Below are 20,551 nucleotides of genomic sequence, written 5' to 3'. Positions count from 1 at the left end.
TCAGAGATGAGAACTGCTAGGACACTAAAGAGATCGGTCAAGCCATATTATGCCTTACTGTGTTTTATATGGCTTATAGTCCTTTTTTAAAAGTAAATATATGGTGCCTTTAATTTCATTTGATGTGACCCAACGATGACATGGTTAGAGCCTCAGTGAATTGTATTAAGACTCAATATTTACTAACTTTGGCACTGTGAAACAATTAATCATCTGTCAAAGCACTTGCCTACTGTTTAATTGTTGTCACAAAAACATGTTGAGTTTAAAACATGAACAGCGGCTCTGAAGAACGCAGGGCCTCATGCCAAACTTGTGTAAACATAAGAGCTGGTTTATATTGAATTTTACATAGAAAAATAATGGAAAAGAAGTAAATGCAAAAACGAGTTCCCTTATTCTGTAAAACAGGAAAATATATTACACGAACAGCATATTTATTTCAAGACAAGGTTTATTGATTTATATAGGAACAACAAAAACATTACAGGACAAAACTAAACTGGACTGCATGACGTGGTAAAGGTCTAGTCCCTGAGGCTGATGTAGCTAGTGTGTTAACATAATAGCACACACCCTGACGTCTGTGGAAGGCATTTAGGTGAATGCTGTTAGTGTTGTGCTTAATACAACCATAACCGTAAAGTTCATATAATGCTTAAAAAATCAGATCAAAGTGCCTCAGTTTCAGTAGTTACAGTAATTACAGATTATTGCTTTAAGGCATTAAACTGCTTCATTTAGGCAAGAAGGGTAACTGTTAGAAGACAAATATCCACATCTACGTCCTAGCCTAAGGCATGTTACAGTTCTTGATACTACACTGTATTAGAGTGTTATCATACAAAATAACACTGCTCCTACTTGAAGTACCCCAAAAAGAGGCTTAAAAAAAGTACATGGAAATTACTGAATGATTAAAAAAAAACACACACATTGAAATATGAGACGTTATATTAGTGATTTTAAATGTAAAAACACACACAGTGGTCACAAATATTATGAGTGCTTAAGGCATTACATTGCAGACAAGATCTGGTGTGATGTTTCCATGGTACCATGTCATCATCGTGATCCTCATATCACAGACTTCATACACAAATTAATGTCCCTTTTTGCTGTTCCAGGCCTTAACTATCATTCAATTGAGTTAAGATGGAACAAAGATCCCAAACAAATACAAAACACAAAAGAAAGCCTCACAAATTAAGGGGGTCTGACTTTCTGAAAACACTTGTCATGGAGTACCATAACCTGGAACATGACATTGACTGATGATTAAAATTACCAGTCACATGACATTTCTCAGGATTTAAACAAAACTGAAACAATAAGTGTTGAATAATTTTAACTATTAGGTATGAGGTAGATAGGATGAAATGTGAAAACCCAAATGGATGGGAATTTGAACCTGAAAATATTATTGAACTTCACAACCTGCTGGGTGGATTTGTTACGTTTTGCCCTGATATCATTTTCCACAGGTCATTTAAAATCAGAGATATTTTCTCTTAAATTAGCTGAATGTTTTAAAACTGGATTATCAAATCTATGCTAGTTACGGGGAATTTAAAAGAAGGAAATAAAATAAACATTTGCAACACAGGTTCACCTGAGCAGTACTACCATCCGAAAACCGTCTGCTGTGTTTTAAAGTTTCTACAGAGGAGGAGATATAGCAAATATATATAATCCTAGCTCCATGATTTATCCATGTTGATAGTATCATGGATTTGGTTCGAATCTGCATTATTTGATTCCTGGGAACTGTTAATAACATGTAAAATGTAAAGTCATTGTGACAAGATTGTGCTCTGGTATCCTGAGTTTAAGTGGCACACTTCCAAAGATAATAGTGGAAATGTGATCAAATACATATGGTGTGCATCGGTCATAAAAATAATAAACTGACCCAATGAAACAAGGAAAACTGCACTCACTGGTGACCAAAATTAAATTAATATGTCCCAGACCCTTCGCAGAGCCTCACTTGTGCACCGGTCTCTACAGTCTTATAGACAAGATACTGTCGCTCCTTAGTCACAAATCCCAGAATATCAGGTGACTATGGCTTATACATAAATGAGTTAGTTAGTAAATGAATGATTAGATGATTGCGGTGAACATCCCTTAAGTCAGTTAACGGTGGAGACCCCAACAGTCAATCTCAGTGCGCTTTAGAGTTGCCATTCATGTGGTTCTTATGGGTTTTGTGGTGCTTGTTCTGTATCTTGGGCACCTCAGTGCTATAGAGGCAGTCCAAAAAGCCCTGTGAGACCTCAGTCACCATCGTTCGGTCAGGAATGGATTGGGCCATGCCATAGATTGCTCCCTTCAACATAAAATGGGAAAAGTTATTTCAGGGTTATTAATTAATTAATTATAGTTTATCAGAAGAGAGTATACATGTACAAATCGACTGGAGTGCCAAGTGAGGATTTTACTCATCTGCGTTGTTATGGACAATGATTATTTTGCCTGAAAAAAATGACTATATAAATCTTAAAATGTGAAGTTCAACCAAGACATACCAAAACAGCCATACCTATTTTAAATTGTAATAATACTTCTCAAAATGTACTGTATTTTTGGATCAGATAAAAAGGAAACCCACCATCCCTGTGGTTCTCTCTTTAGGATTCTCCATGATAATGGCTACTTCTCTCTTCACATCACTGATGAACTGCTCAGCTACACCAGGCTGTGTGTGTAGCATTGTGACACAAATATGGATGCTGAAAGAGAACAACAAAGAGCCACAAACAATGAAGAACAACTTTTCTGACCACTGCCTAAAACTGACGCACTAAGGCCTTTACATAAAAACAATCAATAATAATGATCTAGGTGTATTTTCCATAACCTGATTAACTTTCATTCTGTTTTTAGGAACATTACATTAGTTTGCATAACCTGCACATTTTACATTGAACATTTTTTTTTTAACCATACCTAGATGGGAACTGCAGAGTGTTGAGATTCCAGCCTTTTGAAGTCAGTGCATTAGATAAGCGGAAGATATCAAAAACATCAGAGCCTAGAGCCACCACAGACACTTCTGGATCCCCGAATACAAACATCCCATCTATTTTACGGATTCTGTGGGAAGAGAGTGTTTTTTGTTTTGTTTTTGTTTTTCCAAGTTGTTTTTTCTGTGTACAGTGCCTTTCCTGGCATGTAAATGTAACTTGCCGTTCAAATTTACATTTACCACAGTTGATATACATTCAAAGCAACACATTTGCCTTTGTCGTTCATGTCTTTCATGTATTATATTAAAAATGGAATTAATACTGACCCTGCTTTGATTTTGCGGGCAGTCCCAATGACTTTCCTGGTGGCGTCAACATATCCATTCTCACCCATGTGCATCATAGTAGCCCAACAGGCAGCAATTATGCCTCCAGGCCGAGAGCCAGCCATGGAAGGAGACGCGTAAATTCCTCCCTGCCAATCAGGTGCTACGAAATACTGGTAGTGGCGAAATTTCTTGTCACTGTAGAGCACCACTGAGGAGCCTTTGGGAGCATAACCATACTGTGGAGACAGAGACAATGATTTTAAAATTAAATCAACTTTGCATTTAGCTTTAATCTTCATCATGACGATATCTGGACAGAAATAAATAACAATAGTTGTAGTTCTGTCAGAGATCTTTTGCATAAACGTTTAATTCACAAAAAAAAAAAAAAAAAAAACAGTAATATAGTGAAATATTATTACAACTTAAAATAATTGCCTTTTATTTTAATATATTTCAAAATGTACTTTATGCAGTGATGGCAAAGCTACATTTTTCACCGAAAATAGTCTTCAGTGTGACATGCTCCTACAGAAATCATTCTAGAAGGCTGTTGTTTACACTTTTATTTTTATTTTTGTGGAAAACAGCAGTGTTAAATTATTCGTATTATTTCTCAATCTCACTGATCCCAAACTTAACAGTATTTTGTATTCGTTAATTTCTCTCACTAGAGTTCTCACCTTATGTGTATCAGCTGAGATACTGGTCACACCATTGACCCGGAAATCAAAGGGATCAAGTTGGAAACCTGCCTTTTCCATAAAAATGATCAGGAACCCACCCAAGCATGCATCCACATGGAATGGGATGTTGTATTTTACTGCAAGCTAAAAGAATAAATAATAATAAAAAAAACATACATTTTTATATACAAGACAAAGAATACATTACGGAAAAATGTATAACACAATACAAAGGCATTGAATTACATGCCAATATTACCTTCGCCACTTCCAATACAGGGTCCATAATTCCATGGGGGAACTGAGGAGCGGAACACACCAGCATTGCAGTGTTTCTAGAGATGGCCCTTCTCATTGCCTATGACCAAAAAAGTAGTCTTTAAAATGATGTGAACATCAAGCTGGTCAATATTCACAAAAATGTGCCTGTCTGCTGTGAACAAACCAGACAACTGTACCTTCACATCGACTTTCATGGTCTTCTTGTCTAGAGGTATGTGAATGAGCTTCATCCCAAAATAATGTGCTGCTTTGTCAAACGCTGCATGGACGCTCACGGGTGCAATACTAGTATAGAGACAAACAACAACAAAAAATTACACAATGGTATTGAATAAAACAACTGCTTTTAAAGTGCACTAATGAGCACCAATTCTGTCCAAGTAAAATAAAACTCAGAAAAAACTGATTGTTTTTTATATATTATATATGCTATGTAAATGAATAGCCAACCGTAGCAAACCACTTATATGTTTAAATATTTACAGTGTGGGTTGACAGCTACTGTTGACTGACTTAAACAAAATTAGAGTATTATGACTGCAGAGGCTTAATGTTTTGACTAGACTTGAGATAGTACATACATCTCTGGGTGTTTAATGCCACGTTCATGAGCCATGTCTCTGTACGCCTTGCATGCCATCAGAATGCTTTCTGTTCCACCTGAAGTAACCTTTCCATGAAAGGAACACACACAAAATGTTGTTTGTTTTGAGTGAACAGCATTATAATGACTTGATATTAAGAAACGTGATATAATACAATACGGTTTTCAGATTTTTAAACAACAGACTGATAAATGAGCAAATGGAAATTTGTTTAGGATTAATTTAAGCGACTCTTGATTTGTCCCAAACATGCAATTAAATTTAAACAATTATTACCAATCAATTATATTAACTTAACTTATAAATATATCCTAATCATTTAGATCTTTGATCCACTGGTTCACATTTATAACTGAGTGTTTGCTGCATAAAAATATATGCTGATTTTGGCTGTGATCTGAACAAAAACAATGACTTATTGAAAAATGCATATTGATTCTCTGCCAGCAGGTGGTGCTTTTGGAGCAGCATAATATGCAGTGTATATAGAAAAGAATTACCCCTTTTAAAATAATCAATTTTTTTTTGCTTTGCAGGGTGAAAGGAAGACAGTTTTTGTTTTATCCAGCTGCATTTAATCAGTACAACTTATAACATCCAAGCAAAAGATATAACAGCAACATGTCAGAAAACAATTAAAATAAATAAATAAAACAGATTCAGTGATTTGGAAAAAGGATCACCCCCTTGTGTCAGTATTTTGTTGAACCGCCATCTAATAAAAAAAAAAAACATAAAAAAATCTGACGTGATCAGTTTCACCACAAATATAGACAAGTGATACCACCACACCCACTAGAAATACTTAATTGTTTCTGCTTTATAATGAAACAGAAGCTGATTGCGACCAATTCCCTGAAATAATGCAACCATTGCGACCCATTTGACAGATGCATCATTTTAAGTTAGAATAACTTGAACAGTAACAAACAAAAACAATACAGTAAAACAATGAACAAACTACGATCATCAAGCCCTCTATTAAACATGGAAAATAAATATGTCATCATATCTTAGTAGTGCTGATTTCTTAGTTGCACAGGTTGCGTGGGAATTTGTGTCAGAGTTACGATTAAAATGCGACTTTGTGAAACGGACTGTCCTTAATTGTTGTTAAAGTAGGCGATGCCCCCTCACGCCACCCCCATGGTACCGGCCCTGACAGGATATTACCACCAGCATGCTTTACTGGAGGAATGCTGTTTGGATGGTGAACCATATTTGGATTGCCGCCAGCCATATCGTTTGGTGTTGATGCCAAATAATTCAATTTTAGTCTCATCTGTCTCAGAATCTTGAAGGTGCGTTTTGGCAATGCTCAGTTGTGACTGCATGTGGATTACTTGAGGAGTGACTTTATTTCTTGCAACCCTCTCATACAAGCCACATCGGTGGAGAATGTGTGATATTATCAGGGTTGCCAACTCTCACGCATCTGGTGTGACACTTACGCTTTCAGCATCAATCTCACGCTGAAGTCCAAGCGTGAGTGTCACGCCACATGCGTGAGATTTGGCAACCCTGTATTATGGTCACATGCACACAATAACCACTCTTTGTCATAAATTCCTGTAACTGTTTCAGAGTTGCTGTAGGCCTCTTGGTAGCCTCCCTGACCAGATAAAGCCTGATAAGCCAGATAAAATCTGTTTGCTTCAGCTGCACTACCAAGGACTGTGATGCTCCAGGAAAGCTCTTTTAATGCTAAGCTAATCAAAATGACCACATCTAATCACAGCTGAAAGTCAAATGGCTTTTTGTGCCACTGAGATGGTGATAGGCTACACCCGATTGAGTTTACATGTCATTTTTAGGAGGAGGGTGATCCTTTTTCAACTCTTTTTATTGTTTTCTGACATGTTGGTGTCATATTTTTCACTGGTTAAAATGTTATAAGCTGCACTGAGTAATTAAATCTGGATAAAACAAAAACTGTGTCCATCTTTATTTCAGGCTGAAAAACAAAAACAAAATGTGATTCTTTTAAAGGAGGGTAATTCTTTTCTATAGAGGTTTTCCCAATAGTGACTGTACACATAACAGCACAGCATCTGACATTGAAACGTGCAGCACTCATATTTATTCAATGACATCATAGCCTTTTGAGGTTTAATTGTCACCATGAGCCATATTGCAATTCTTGTCTTTCCGTCCCCCAAATCGAAGTCCTCTTGAAACCATAATTAAGACTTTCTTGTACAATTTAAGACTTTTATGGCCATAAATTTTATATAACTAAATGCAAGACTTTTTAAGGACCCACGGTAACCCTGTTTTCTATTGTCACAATAGCTGTAAAAAAACACTAGATACACAATTAAATTCTGCTGCTGTGTGAATGTAGCCAGTGTATTCAACTCTCATAGCATTCTACAGATTCTGTTAAGGAGATATTTTCCAACATTCAGCTATTATCTGAAGTGCGAACAACTGCAGAGAGCAGAGAACAAAGAGAAATTGTACAAAATGTGGAAGACAGTGGGAAGGACTGACTGTGCCACAGGAATCTGGCCCTCCATTAAAAAGGGCACACGTCATCCGCACCACTTCTGCCTCCATCTTCCTGACCCCAGGGAACAGGTCTGGGTGGAGGGGATTGCTCCAGGCAAACTCACCATATACCTGCAAACCAGAGGAACACAAAACAAAATCCAGGAATTGTTTCTTGTTTTACAAAGCCTCTGCTTGATTCAATTTTTATTATTATCATTATTATTATTTAAAAGTCAGTTTTTAAGAAAATCAATACTGTGGGTTAAACAAAGACACGCAAGATAGCACAAATATTCTGTGTTTGATCAAAACAAAATTCTAAAAGCATTTCAATTTTTTTTCCTCATTTTCTTGAAAAATTAGCTGAAAGTTTAACCCTGACTATTTTATTTAACATTTTCATTTTTTTTTTTATTGAAGCAAATTTAAAATTATCCCCTGGAACACACATAGCACTTGTTGGGATTTGCTAATGTAAAGGATTTAAAAAGGCCATTATACCTTCACCAGGAGATCTGTGAGCTTCTCATCCCCCCAGTAGACTGCGCCTGACACTTTGCCTTTCGCCCAGTCTACTTCACCTGAAATCAAGTATGAAAAAAGACTGAACTGAAGGACAGAACTATGGTGGAACACTGACTTCTAATACTGTATAAACCAGTACTATTATACCCTAATAAATAATCTTGTTTGCAAAGAAACTGCACCCACACTGAAGGGCAAATTTAGTCTGAGAACATCTGGCTGAAAATTTAAAAGTTCCTTATTTATCCTCAAAGCTTTTGGGCTCTCCCTCATTATATCAGATGGAGGTTGGGACAGGCTGAAGGTGACTTACTCAGTGTCTCATACTCCCTGATCTTGTCGAGGAGCTGTTTGTGGGTGAGGCCCTGTGCTGGTAGGAGTTTAGTGTAGCACATGCCTTCCTTCAGCGTGCATAGACTCATCGACATGTCATCTAATGCCTTGTTGAGTTGATTCTGAATCTGATTGAAAAAGATAAGAACAAAGTGTCATAAAAACCTCTCAATAATTAATAAATACAAGCAATATAGGGAACAGAGGAATTGAAGGGGAAATAAAAACAATTACTGCAGTGCTGATATGATGTTACTTCTTCATCCATTTGCAAATTCAAAAAGAGAACTTTAATGACTAGCAGTGCTCCAAGGCAGTGGTTCTCAACTTGGTTTAAAATGCTAAAAACACATCATAGTGTAAAATTTGTAAATTTGTATTTTCTAATTATTTCATTTTAACATATTTAAAACTACATTATTGCAAAGAAAGTTCTGAAACTAGCACCTTTAGCATAATTACAGAAGAACAAACCAGTAGAAATATTATAACTAGCATGAGAGGCCTTTGAATATTGTGTTGGACAACAGAGGCCTTTAAGTCAAAAACGTCCCCTGTTCTATTGGGTGTTTAGGTTGTAATTTGTAATGTTAGGATGATTAGATGCATTCAAATAAATATTGTAATGAGTCTGACAAGACATTAAAATCAACCTGTATTCAGTTCTGACATGTTACACTCTGTTCAGGTTAATGACACAAGATAAACCCTGGAATAATCACAGGTTCTAATGTGAAAGTGCATTAAAGGATTAGTTTCCGCTTCAGCATGAAAGTGGTGATTAATTTTCAATCAGTGAGTCAGAAGGAGAAGTGTGTAGAAAGAAAAGGAACTAGAAAACCACTAAATGCTTACTGTTGCTCCAATAAATGGGACTTTTCTGATGATTTTAAAGAACTGCTTCTTTACCCTTGATATCAGACCTAGAAAACATGACACAATGAGCAAATTGCGGTGAAGACATGACATGAAATACCTCCACAGCAAGACATTTTTCTAAATTTGAGTTGCTGTAAAAAGAAAAAAAAAATGCCATGTAAAATTATACAAATGAGAGACCTCAGTGTAAATGTTTGTTTTTTCTCCCTCAGCTCGTATGAAACCATTGTTTCTGAATGATGGCTCAACCATAACATCCCACAATAAACAAAACAAAAAAATAAAATGTTGTCTAGGTCACTGTTAACATATGAAGCTTACAAATGCCACAGTCTTTGTTATTGTTCAAGTGGAATTGACATTTTGTTATGTTGTTTTAAGACTTCCTGACTGATGAACAGCAAAAAAAGGACAACATCAATATTTTCTTAGAATTAGTTTGCAACATAATGCTGGGTTTTTATTAGAGCTGAAACAACGAATCGATTTAATCGATTAAAATCGATTATGAAAATAGTTGTCAACTAATTTAGTAATCGATTCGTCGCTAAATAAATTTTATTTGCCATAAGCGGCTCATTTCGTGCATATTTCAAATCTGCGGTGACCAAAGTGTGGCAGTAATGAGCCACCGGAGGTTTTACTCAGCCAGTACAGCAGGTGAAGCAGCGAATAGCCAATAGCTGGCCTCGTTTTATGTCACGTGCTTTCCGAACAGCGTCTCTGCAGCATTCAGTGGGAAGTGGGAGTACTTTACTTTGAGCCTTCAAAATGAAGAGTAACCTGTAAACTCTGCACTACTGAACTGTTTAAGGGGCCGTTCACATATCGTGTCTTTTGCGTACTCAAGTTCGTTATTTCCTATGTAGGCGCGCAGTATGCTCTCTCATAATGGAAGCGACGCGGTCGCGACACGCACGCGGTGCGATGCGCGTCCACACCAAGGGGCAAGGAACTCGACCGGAAGTTGAAGTCGGGTGGGGGCTGCCACCTTTTAGCAGAACTTCACTTGCGTTAGCATTCCCATTGACTCCCATTAATTTTGGCGTCACTTTGACAGCGAATAACTTTACATCTGAGGCGTTTAAAGACTCTGTTTGTCCATTATTTATTTCTAAAGATACACGACAATGTATAAAGGGCTCCATTACCTTCTATGTTACATTATGGCCCCGTATAAACAGTTTTTGTAAAAAATAGGCTAACGATTGCGTCATAACCACTCGGCTCTCTGTCGCATTACCGTACAGACAGGTGGAGAAGCTCGCAGGCAATTAACTTAATATGGCGTAGTGGCGTTACATTTTAAAATACTATACAAAATAATTAATCAGTATACTTACTCCTGCTCACTCACGACAAAGAACTCCCCGCTCAAGCTTGCCGTCTCTGCAAGATTAACGATGGCAGTTTGCACCACAGCAACTAGAAGATTTACATCTGGCAGACAGGTTGCTGACGTCCTCAAGCTTAGTTTGAGTCTGCGCGTCAGAAACGGAAGTGCTAAAAAACGCTAAAACTGGGCTTCATTTGTCTCAATTGAGTTCCAATGGGGTCGCTGTGTCCATTTCTTTTACTGTCTATGGTCCACACCGCATCCATTTATCCTTTGCTGAAATTTCCGGGTCTTCATGGAGAGGGCACGTCATGGAGAGAGCACGTCATGGTTGCTTAGCAAAGGCAGACGCTTCAGGGGCGCTTCTGCCCGAGCGCTTTGGAAAGAAGGAGAAAGCGGCGCGACAAGCGTTTTCCACGCGTTTTTAGGTGCGATATGTGAACGGCCCCTAAAAATTTTATTTGTGCAGATTCTCCAGTACAAGATTGTTTGCAAATGTTTAGTCGTAAAAGCTGATAACATTGCTTTTTAACAGTTAACATTTAAAGCTTTACAAACATGTTATGTGATCAGTTTGTCGTTTACCAGTTCATAATTCAGACTTGCAGCCTAATTATGACTGAATGAGAGAGGTAAATGTTTGAGTATATTTAAAATGCACTTCTTTTCTAAGTATTCACTGCTCTTTTTCACACAGCAGGTTTTTTTGTGTGTGTCCCAATTTTTTTTTTTTTTTTCTGGACAACCTTCTGATGGATTTTACTTTAAATTGTGAGTTCCATTCAGGTTTCATGCCATTGGCACTTTTTTTCGAAGGATTGTTTACAATTTCACAGCATAAGCTATAAAGCTTTTTCCCAGTAAATAATAAAATACAATGCACTGCAATTTTATTCTGTTTTATCCTTATACTTCGTGAAAATATGTTCTCAAAGATTCCTGAAGCTTTGTTTGGGATGTTAAACTACTTTAGGAGCTCTAAGGACTGCCATGGTGAAAACAATATTTGAAATCTCCTTGTGAATTTTGCTAGAGTATGGGTCAGTGTTTTGATTGCAGAAGAGTTTGACAAAGGATTACTAACATAATAAAACAACTCCAGGTATATTTTTGATGAGGATATGACAATGCAAAATGGTTAAAATCTCTTAAATCTATGCTGAATGATAAAGACCCTTTATTAATAATTTACTTGGGGAAAAAATGGAAAAAACTAAAATATAAGTACATAAACCGATTAATCGTAAAAATAATCGACAGATTAATCGATTATCAAAATAATCGTTAGTTGCAGCCCTAGTTTTTATATTGTTTAACAGTGGCAAAGAAAAAAAAAGATCTGTTATATAAGGTAACCCTTGTTCCCTGATGAAGGGAACGAAGACATTGGTCCAAAGTTTCAGACATTAGCACTTCCTCTTGGGAGCCCAGACACCTCTGACATCGAGAAAAGGCCAATGAAATCGGTAAAGCAAACTTTGCATAGCTGACCACACCCCAGATATCTCGGTATAAATAGGTTTGCGTAGAATTTGCTCACTCGTTCTGTTCTGAGGAGTCAAGAAGCGTATCAACCCACTCAGAGGCAGTTCAGTTCAGTTCAGTTGTAGTATAAGGGACACAACATCTCCATTCCCTCCATCAGGGAACGAGGGTTACCACACGTAATATAGATTTTCCCTTTTCAGTCAGTCACTTTTATGTTGTGTCAAAGTTTCTGGCACTAGGGGTCTAGTTACGAGACCATGGGGGCACAGATGTTGCCAAGCCAGAATGTCAGTGGGCAGCAATTTATGCTGCAGCATCCGGGGAAGTGTTGGGTGTTCGGTGCCTTGCTCAAGGGCACCCAAGTCAAGATATTGCTGGCCCAAGACTCGAACCCACAACCTTAGGGTTAGGAGTCAAACTCTCTAACCACTAGGCCATGACAAACTGGACTCAGCACAAATGCCACCTGAGACAGGGGAGGCCCCATACACAAGCTCTTCTCCATACCATTCAAGACTCTGGATGAGACTGGTTCCATCGGCAGATTGTAGAATCTGGAAAATGTATTAGGTATAGCACAAACTGGAGCTCTACAAATGTCTGTTAGAGAGGCACAATTCACTAAAGCTGATGAAGCAGAAATGTCCCTGGTGGAGTAAGCCTTACTCCCAGTGGCGTGGTAAGCCTCTGGCCTGATAGGCCATTCAGATCACATCTACAATCCAGTATGAGATCCTCTGTTTGGAGACAGCATTTCCCTTCTGCTGTCCTCCAAAGCAGACAAAGAGCTGTTCAGACCGTCTGAAACCCTGTGTGCATTCCAAATGGATGCACAGGGCTCACACTGGGCACAACAGGGACAGGTTAAGGTTCCTGTCCTGTGGAGGGATAGCTTGCAAGGTTACCACCTGATCTCTGGAAGGAGTGATGGGAACCCAGGGCACATATCCAAGCCGGAGTTTCAATTCTATTTGCTAACAGAGAGGGCCTGGAGAGCACCCACCCTATTTATAGAATGCATATTTATGCATTCATGCCAAAGGGGGGCATTGTTCAGGGAACACCTAACGTAGCAATGGATGGATTCCAGTGAGGCAAACAGATCTAACTGTGGCTGGTTAAATCACCTCCAAATCAGCTGGGCCATCTGGGGATGAAGCCTCCACTTGCATCGGAGCATGACCTGTAATGACAAAGAGTCTGCAACATGATTGAGATCGCCCAGGATGTGCGTGGCATGCAGAGACTTGTTGAAACCCTTCAAAGCCAAAAGACATTGTCAACAACTCCAGACAGTTGATATGCCAATGCATCCAGGGGTCTGTCCAAACTGTGGAAGCCAATGGTCTCAAGGGAACTACGTTCAACATACCTAGGGTAGGGTTTCTGCAGCTTAGCGGAACAAAAGGCGCAATGGCAGGAGATGAAACTTCCATCAGGGCGCACCGTGCCTTGTCTGTCAGGTCTGTCAAATAAGTCACTGACAAATGAGGGAACGTTGCCAAAAATATTACACTGGCTTGGTGACAGACCTGTTGCATCAGAACGTGAGGAGAAAGGAAGTCTGTGTCTGAACAGGCTCTGATGCTTAATCTCAGCGTGTGGTCATCACAGATTGGAGAGCCAGAGAAAAAAAAATCATAAAGGCCCTGGATGGGAGCGTCGGACGACACCTCCTTTTGTGGACAAAGATGCAGCGCAATCACCCTCTTCACCTTGGGCACCTCCGTATAATCCCTCGCAGGACCTCCATTGAGGGCTATGAGGACAGAGGAACTGGTGTATCGTCTCCTGGTTGAGAAGAGGATCTTCCACATTTTCATCAGTTCCTTGTGCACCTCTGGGAAGAAAGGAACGAGGGATGGCCTTGGCTTGGTTTTGCATTCAGTGCCCAGAAACTAATCATCCAGCTGAAAGCATCCTAGGCAGCGTGGGGAATCCACTCGAGCCTGATGCTCTTGGCCAACCGGTCAAGCACAGCCATCATATCATGTCATCGTCGTGTCTGCCTCAGACTCAGAGTCATCGGTTTCTGTTTGTTTTAGACCGCCCCTCAGATTATGTGATTGACAGCTAAATCTCATCATGAGAAATTGAACTCACCTCGAGATGAGTTAGCAAACTCATCCTGAAGCTCAACTGGAAGATACGAAGTGTGGGAGGATTGAGAATCCCACGGTGATTCCCCGGCAGAACCATTCTCAACTCACCGGGCTCATCACTGTGTCCTCATACCGGAAGTAGAAAGAACTGGAACAGAAAGTGGCTGGGGTGACTTGGGCTCTTTTGGCAAAGAACGTGAGCATCTATGGTAAGGTCCCTACAAGCAGGACATGAACCATCCATGAGCCCTGTTTCAGGATGAGCATGGCCCAAACACTGAAGTTTTATGACCATTGTGGGTATGGTGGGGTGGGTATGGTAACCATACCCAGAAGGACAAGGGCAGAAAGACTTGATGTAAACACACAATTCCACCCATAAAGCTCTTTCGGAGATTTGCAATTTTAGGAGAAAATTTGCTCTCAAAGATTGTCATTAGCCCCTTTCACACTGCACGTCGGACCCGGCAAATTGGCGAAACATTGCCGGGTCGCCTTCTGTGTGAAAGCAAATATATCCCGGGATTGATTCCGGCATTGAACCCGGGTCGGGGACCTAGTAACTTTGCCGGGTTCAACCCGGGACGAGCGATGTATGAACAAAAGCCAGATCTAAGCAGAGATCAGTTAGTTCCTTACTTTCCGCGCTGACGCTGAGATCGTTCACTTGCTTCAGTGAAAGTATAACGTGCCTTAAGTTTTCGACTCGTACATTACACGTCACACCCTGATCTAGCGACCCGGGAACAATTGCCGGAACACTTTACCCGTGTATTTGCCAGAATGGCAGTGTGAAAGGGGCTATTGAAAACTTTGGGGTACTCTCACAACATAGCTGTTTATGAGAAGGGAAAGACTGCTGCCTGTGCCATAGATACAATGCCAAGGAGATTGAGAAGAGAATGAGTCCAACTTTTCACAGAGAGATGCTGCATTCGGCTTCGAAAAACTGAATAGAAGTGAGCAAATGCTACACTGGCTATTTATACAAGGATGTCCGGGATGTGGCCAGCTATGTAAATTTGGTTTGCCAATTTCATTGGCCTTTTCTCAATGATGCCAGAGGTGTCTGGGCTCCATAGAGCAACCCTAAGTGTCAGAAACTTCGACACAACGTCTAAGTGACAAACTGAAAGGTGAAATCTGTTGATAAATAAACCATTATACTTTTTCAACAATTACATAATTGTATTCTTCTCTTGACTCATGGAAAGATATAAAGATTATATAACCTACCATTTAAAAACAAAACATTTTTTTCAAGAAATTATTAATTACTTTTATTCAGCAGGGATTAATTTAACTAATCAAAAGTGACAGTAAACACTTGTATAATGTAACAAAAGATCAATTTCAAATAAATGCTTTTTTTTATTGATGTACTCAATTGATTTGTACTCAAAGCATCATGAAAAAATTCTCTGCTCCCATGAAAATATTAAGGAGCACAACTCTTTTCAACATTGATAATCACAAGAAATGTTTGTTAAGCAACAAATCATGATATAAGAATTATTTCTGAAGGATCATGTGACAATGAAAACTGAAGTAATTCCTGCTAAAAATCCATCTTTGCCATCAAAGGAGCAAATTACATTTTAAAATATATTTTAAAAAGTTAATAGTAATTATTTTCCCATAATATTACTGTTTTACTGTATTCTTTTTTATATAAATGTAGCCTTGATAAGCCTTATAGAGACTTCTTAAAAATATATATATATATTTGTACCAACCTCAAACTTTTGACTGATAGTGTAAACCTTTCAACATATTTAACATGCCTAATAATACACATGTTCAAAAACATCATGATTCAAAAAAAAACCCTGAGCGATAAATAGCACTTACTCTCTTTTTGGAAAAGGAAATCCTTTAGCCAGACCACACCAAGTGTGCACAGCAAAGTGGTCGCAATGATCTGCAATGGCTCCAGATCAGCACATTGAGAATTCACAAAGTGTCGAGCCTCCCCTATGTACAGCAGCACCATCTCCTTATACACCTCCAAGGCACTCTGCATGAGGAAAGCAGAAATGTTCAAGAAATTAACCCAATCTAATTTAAGAAAACAGCTGAAAAAACTACAAGCTTCAGCAGAAAACAACATACAGAAACCAAGAACTGACTGCTTACCTGCCTATATTACAAGTAACAGAGACATAAATCAATCCATAAACATTTATAGAAGATTCAATAAACACCCTACTACTTAACTCCTTTAAGGCTAGGCACTGTTTGAAGAATAAGTGCAAAAAATATGTCTCTCTATGATCAGCTTACCATAATGACAGCTATTATCAAATTAAAATCTTAATAAAAAAAATAAAATAATAATTAAATAATATAGCAGACTGAGTCGTACTTAATTGTCTCAGGGGCTTGGATTCACTAATTACACTTAAGACACTTTGGAAAAGGTATGTCTAACTTCTGCCACAAGATACAAGGAGAACTTAGAAGATTGTTCCAGCTGGCCACATCTTATTCATTATGAGATGTGATTCCACAAAAAAAAAAAAAAATAATAATAATAATAATAATAATAACAACAATAATATATTATATATATATATAATATATATATATATATATATATATATATATATATATATATATATATTTATTTTTTTTTATTTTTTTTAAATAGGCAGTAAAAAGCATATCTGGTTGATGCATTTCACAATCACTATTTTTTTACAGCACAATGTGGTTCTGCTCGATAACAGCAGATATTGTGTCCCAATAGCATCACCCCAACACCACGCAGGAAATCTGGAGGTCAGCTAAAAGTCTTAGATAACTATATCATGAGCATGTCAACTCCAAGTCATCTACAATAAATGAGCACCTTGATTCGTCTCCAAAAGCTTGACTAATGCTATAATTTGCATTTTGTTTAATTTAAGCATGTAAAAAGCCCTAGTTATACTAAAAACCATTTGAGAAAAATGAGTGAGGTGTAATTAGACTACTAGATGAATTAAACATGCTTAAAAGGAATTCATTTTCAATCATTTTTTCAAGGAAATAATGAATGAATCAGCCAGGAGCTAAACAACACCCCCTAAATAGAGTTCTAAGTCCATGACAAGCTCTCCGACAGGTTTAGCAGGGTTTGCCAAGTACACTGGATTAAGAGGAGCAGGTAAACAGGTCATGTGAGTGAGCAACTTTAACTTTGACCAGGACTGATGGACGTTCAGGATCCAAATATAACCACGGTGTAAAATGTGGACAGCCTTGAATTGAGATCTTTAAAGGCAGCATCCTATCAGTCTTATGAAACAAGACCGGATGGATATCAGACACAGTGACAGGATGGATATCGGTGCATAACATGCCATAAAAAACTGAGATTATGTTATCTTGTAAAAAGGGCAAAAGCAATAGAAGAGACACATTGCATAAGAAATGAACGAATATGCACATCTGCTATGTTGTAAAACATCTTCTGTACTTGACAGATAACATGAATGTGTAAAATAAGTGTGAGACAAAGAATAAGTAAGTTTATAGAAAATAAGATGTTGGCTCAAACTGCTTGCTTACAGCTGCTAGTGTACTGCAGACAACCACACCCTCTCTAGCTGAGCTTTGATTATTTGTCCATTGTTAAGTCAAAGAGCTCATGTTTCCAATGGAAATGTCCAGATGTCTAAAGCAGGATCAAACACAAAGTGCTTTAGAAGCTCAGTCTAGGGCTTGGTGATATATCAAGTTGTTACGATATATATATATATATATATATATATATATATATATATATATAGATATATATATAAATATATATATTTATTTATTTATTTATTTTTTTTTTACAAGCTATATGGTATGAGGCTTTTCCATTTATATTGATATAGCTATAGTTTAATACAAGCTCATCTGAATTATAGCAGTGGACAAGGGGAAAGTGCATAATCCAACTGGTCCTTAACATGAGACATGCTTCATTTTAAGGGCTTTAAAATAACTCGTAAGATAGTTAACACGGCTAGCCCCAGATACACTACTTGGTCTTTTTAGTGCGTTTGAGATGTGCCATTTTCTTTAGTGCATAACTTACATTTCACAAGTATATTCTCCATTTGTAAATGTTAGAAAGTCATGAAAATATTTACATTTTGCTGTCTGGACTTATGCGATTCTAAACTTCACAGACTTCAGTGAACGAGGGCGACAAAAAGACGGAGAGCAATAGAAAAGGAGCACTATCGTGGGAGGGGCCTGTCTGTTTGATGTCACAAAGACAGCCATGTAAGATCAGTTCCATTCGAGAAAAGGGTAAAGATTTCAGTTGATTTAAAAAAGAAAAGCACTGGGTTGATATGTATCATTGTAGAGTGGTTGTGTACATACACTGCCAACCCAGTTGTAATCAGTACCCTGGACCACAAAACCAGTCTTAAGTGTCAAATTTTCAAAATTGAGATTTATATGTCATCTGAAAGCTGGATAAATAAGCTTTCCATTGATGTATGGTTTGTTAGGATAGGACAATATTTGGTTGATGTACAAACATTTTAATATCTGGAATATGAGGGTGCAACACAATTAAATAATTCAAAATATTGAGAAAAATTTAAAGTTATCCAAATGAAGTCCTTAGCAATGCATTTTAGTAATCAAAAATAAAACTTTAATATATTTACAGTAGGAAATTTACAAAATATCTTCATGGCACATGATCTTTTCTTAATATCCTAATCATTACTGACATAAATTAAAAATCTATAATTTTGACCAACACAATGTATTTTTGGCTATTGCTACAAATATACCCCAGTAACTAAAGACTTTGTGGTCCCATTTGTGCCCAAACTCTCGAATAAATGACCCTTCAAATGGATAACCATCTTTCTACAAGATAAGACCACCTGAATCTCCAGCCCTGAACGAGAAACATATTATATCAAATCAAGTATGTTGACCAACAAAACAAAGTAAGTTAACAAAACACAACAGCCCTGACAAGATGTTATTTTCTACAGTCGAAGCTTTCACTTTGGCATAATTACATCACCTTTGGATAACTGGGAACTTACTATATTTTAAGCTCACTCACCCTGTAGTCCATTTTGTTTGCCAAGGTTACACACCCTGTCTGCAAAAGTCGTTTCTTTAACTGCTCTGTGAGAAACGGGGAAGACAGCCCGAAAGATCTTTGTTCGGCTTGTTTTGAGTGCGAATGCCCCGTTGCATGACACAATCTGAGGCGCAACCTTATATCAGGAAGTACCGTGTGAGTGAAAGGGGACGCGATTTGCTTTTCAGGCGTGTCACCGCGCACGCTGATCTTCAAACACACCAAGCGTCCTTCATCACAGCGATGAGTCCAGCACACATGCTGTTAGTGTATGTGAAACTCACAACATCCTGACGATTCGCAGATTCGCCACAGTTACATGATCTTTTCCATGGAGGTCAGCGTAGAGTCTCTTTTTTTGATTAATCTAGTAATGAATCTGTTTATTGAAGTTTATTGTACTATTATTATTATTATATGGATTAGTATTTTATTCATTATTACTGTTGTTGTTGTTGTTGATGATGATGAAACGCATTTCATTATTTAGGTATATTTTCACATTATGATTAAAAGTTTTAATAATCAGAAAGCACTACATTTAAGAATTTAAGAAGGTGCACATGGAAAACTTGATTCATATCCAGTGCAGTAAAAACATTTCATTATAGACTATTTCCAGTAGGCTAATTTAGTGAGTTGGGCTGCACTGGTGTTTTCTTCATAGACTCGTTGAATGCTTTGCACGGTCACTTGATGGCGCTATTAGTTTTTGAAGGACAAACGTAGGGTATTAGTAAAATGTTTCTACCTTGTATTGTTTATTTTGCGCTAAATAACTGCTTTTTTAGGATGTTTTCTTATATGGAGTACAAAAATTCACATTCATATTCGTGAGTGACACTTATGGCTAAAGTTGTTTGTCTATATTACTATAATAGAATTACCACAGCAAATAACCATTCCTTAGTAATTTATTATAGTATTTTTACTATAACATGGTTCAAAAACACTATAATATCTACTAGAGAAACGTTTCTAAATTTTCCATGGTAAATTTACTATAAATTCCTATATAATTTTCTTTCACAATTTACTATAGTACCTTTACTATAGCATGGTTCAAAACACTATTAGGCCTACTATAAAAAAAAAATGACTACATTTTTATTGAACTTTGTTTAGTTGCAAAGCTTAAACCAATAGGCCTATGTATAACAAACAAATTATCCTCTCCCCTAGAAATTTACTACATTTTCTATAGTAAATTTACTGTAGTATTTTTTCACGTGTGTTGTAACTACAATATGTAACGTTGTGTTAAATGCTATAGGTGTTTCTGTGGGTAGAAAATTAACTCCCTTTAAAGTATTTTCCACATTTTCACTAATTTATTAAATGTATATCTAGACAAATGTCATTAATTTTCTATTTTTTCTGCATGTTTGTACTCCAGTGCCATTCGATTGCCATTGTTTTCTTGTTATATCCACAC

At 37.5% G+C, this 20,551-nt stretch overlaps 1 protein-coding gene across 1 annotated transcript; it reads right to left on the bottom strand.

Annotated features, from left to right (window-relative positions):
- Positions 1-436: 436 nt before the first annotated feature.
- Positions 437-19,379, bottom strand: LOC113112661 (sphingosine-1-phosphate lyase 1-like). Its single transcript, XM_026278417.1, has 14 exons — positions 19,096-19,379; positions 15,882-16,047; positions 9,081-9,148; positions 8,206-8,353; positions 7,869-7,948; positions 7,368-7,496; positions 4,851-4,939; positions 4,446-4,554; positions 4,247-4,345; positions 3,985-4,131; positions 3,299-3,537; positions 2,953-3,099; positions 2,615-2,735; positions 437-2,332 (listed from the first exon to the last, which is right to left on the bottom strand). The coding sequence occupies exons 1-14, from the start codon at positions 19,105-19,107 to the stop codon at positions 2,168-2,170; spliced, it is 1,719 nt and encodes a 572-aa protein (XP_026134202.1). The 5' UTR covers positions 19,108-19,379; the 3' UTR covers positions 437-2,167.
- Positions 19,380-20,551: the final 1,172 nt, after the last annotated feature.

This window comes from Carassius auratus, chromosome 13 (assembly GCF_003368295.1).
Source record: "Carassius auratus strain Wakin chromosome 13, ASM336829v1, whole genome shotgun sequence".
NCBI lineage: Eukaryota > Metazoa > Chordata > Actinopteri > Cypriniformes > Cyprinidae > Carassius > Carassius auratus.
Note: the sequence above shows the minus strand (reverse complement) of the source record. Positions and strands in the feature narration are given on the sequence as shown.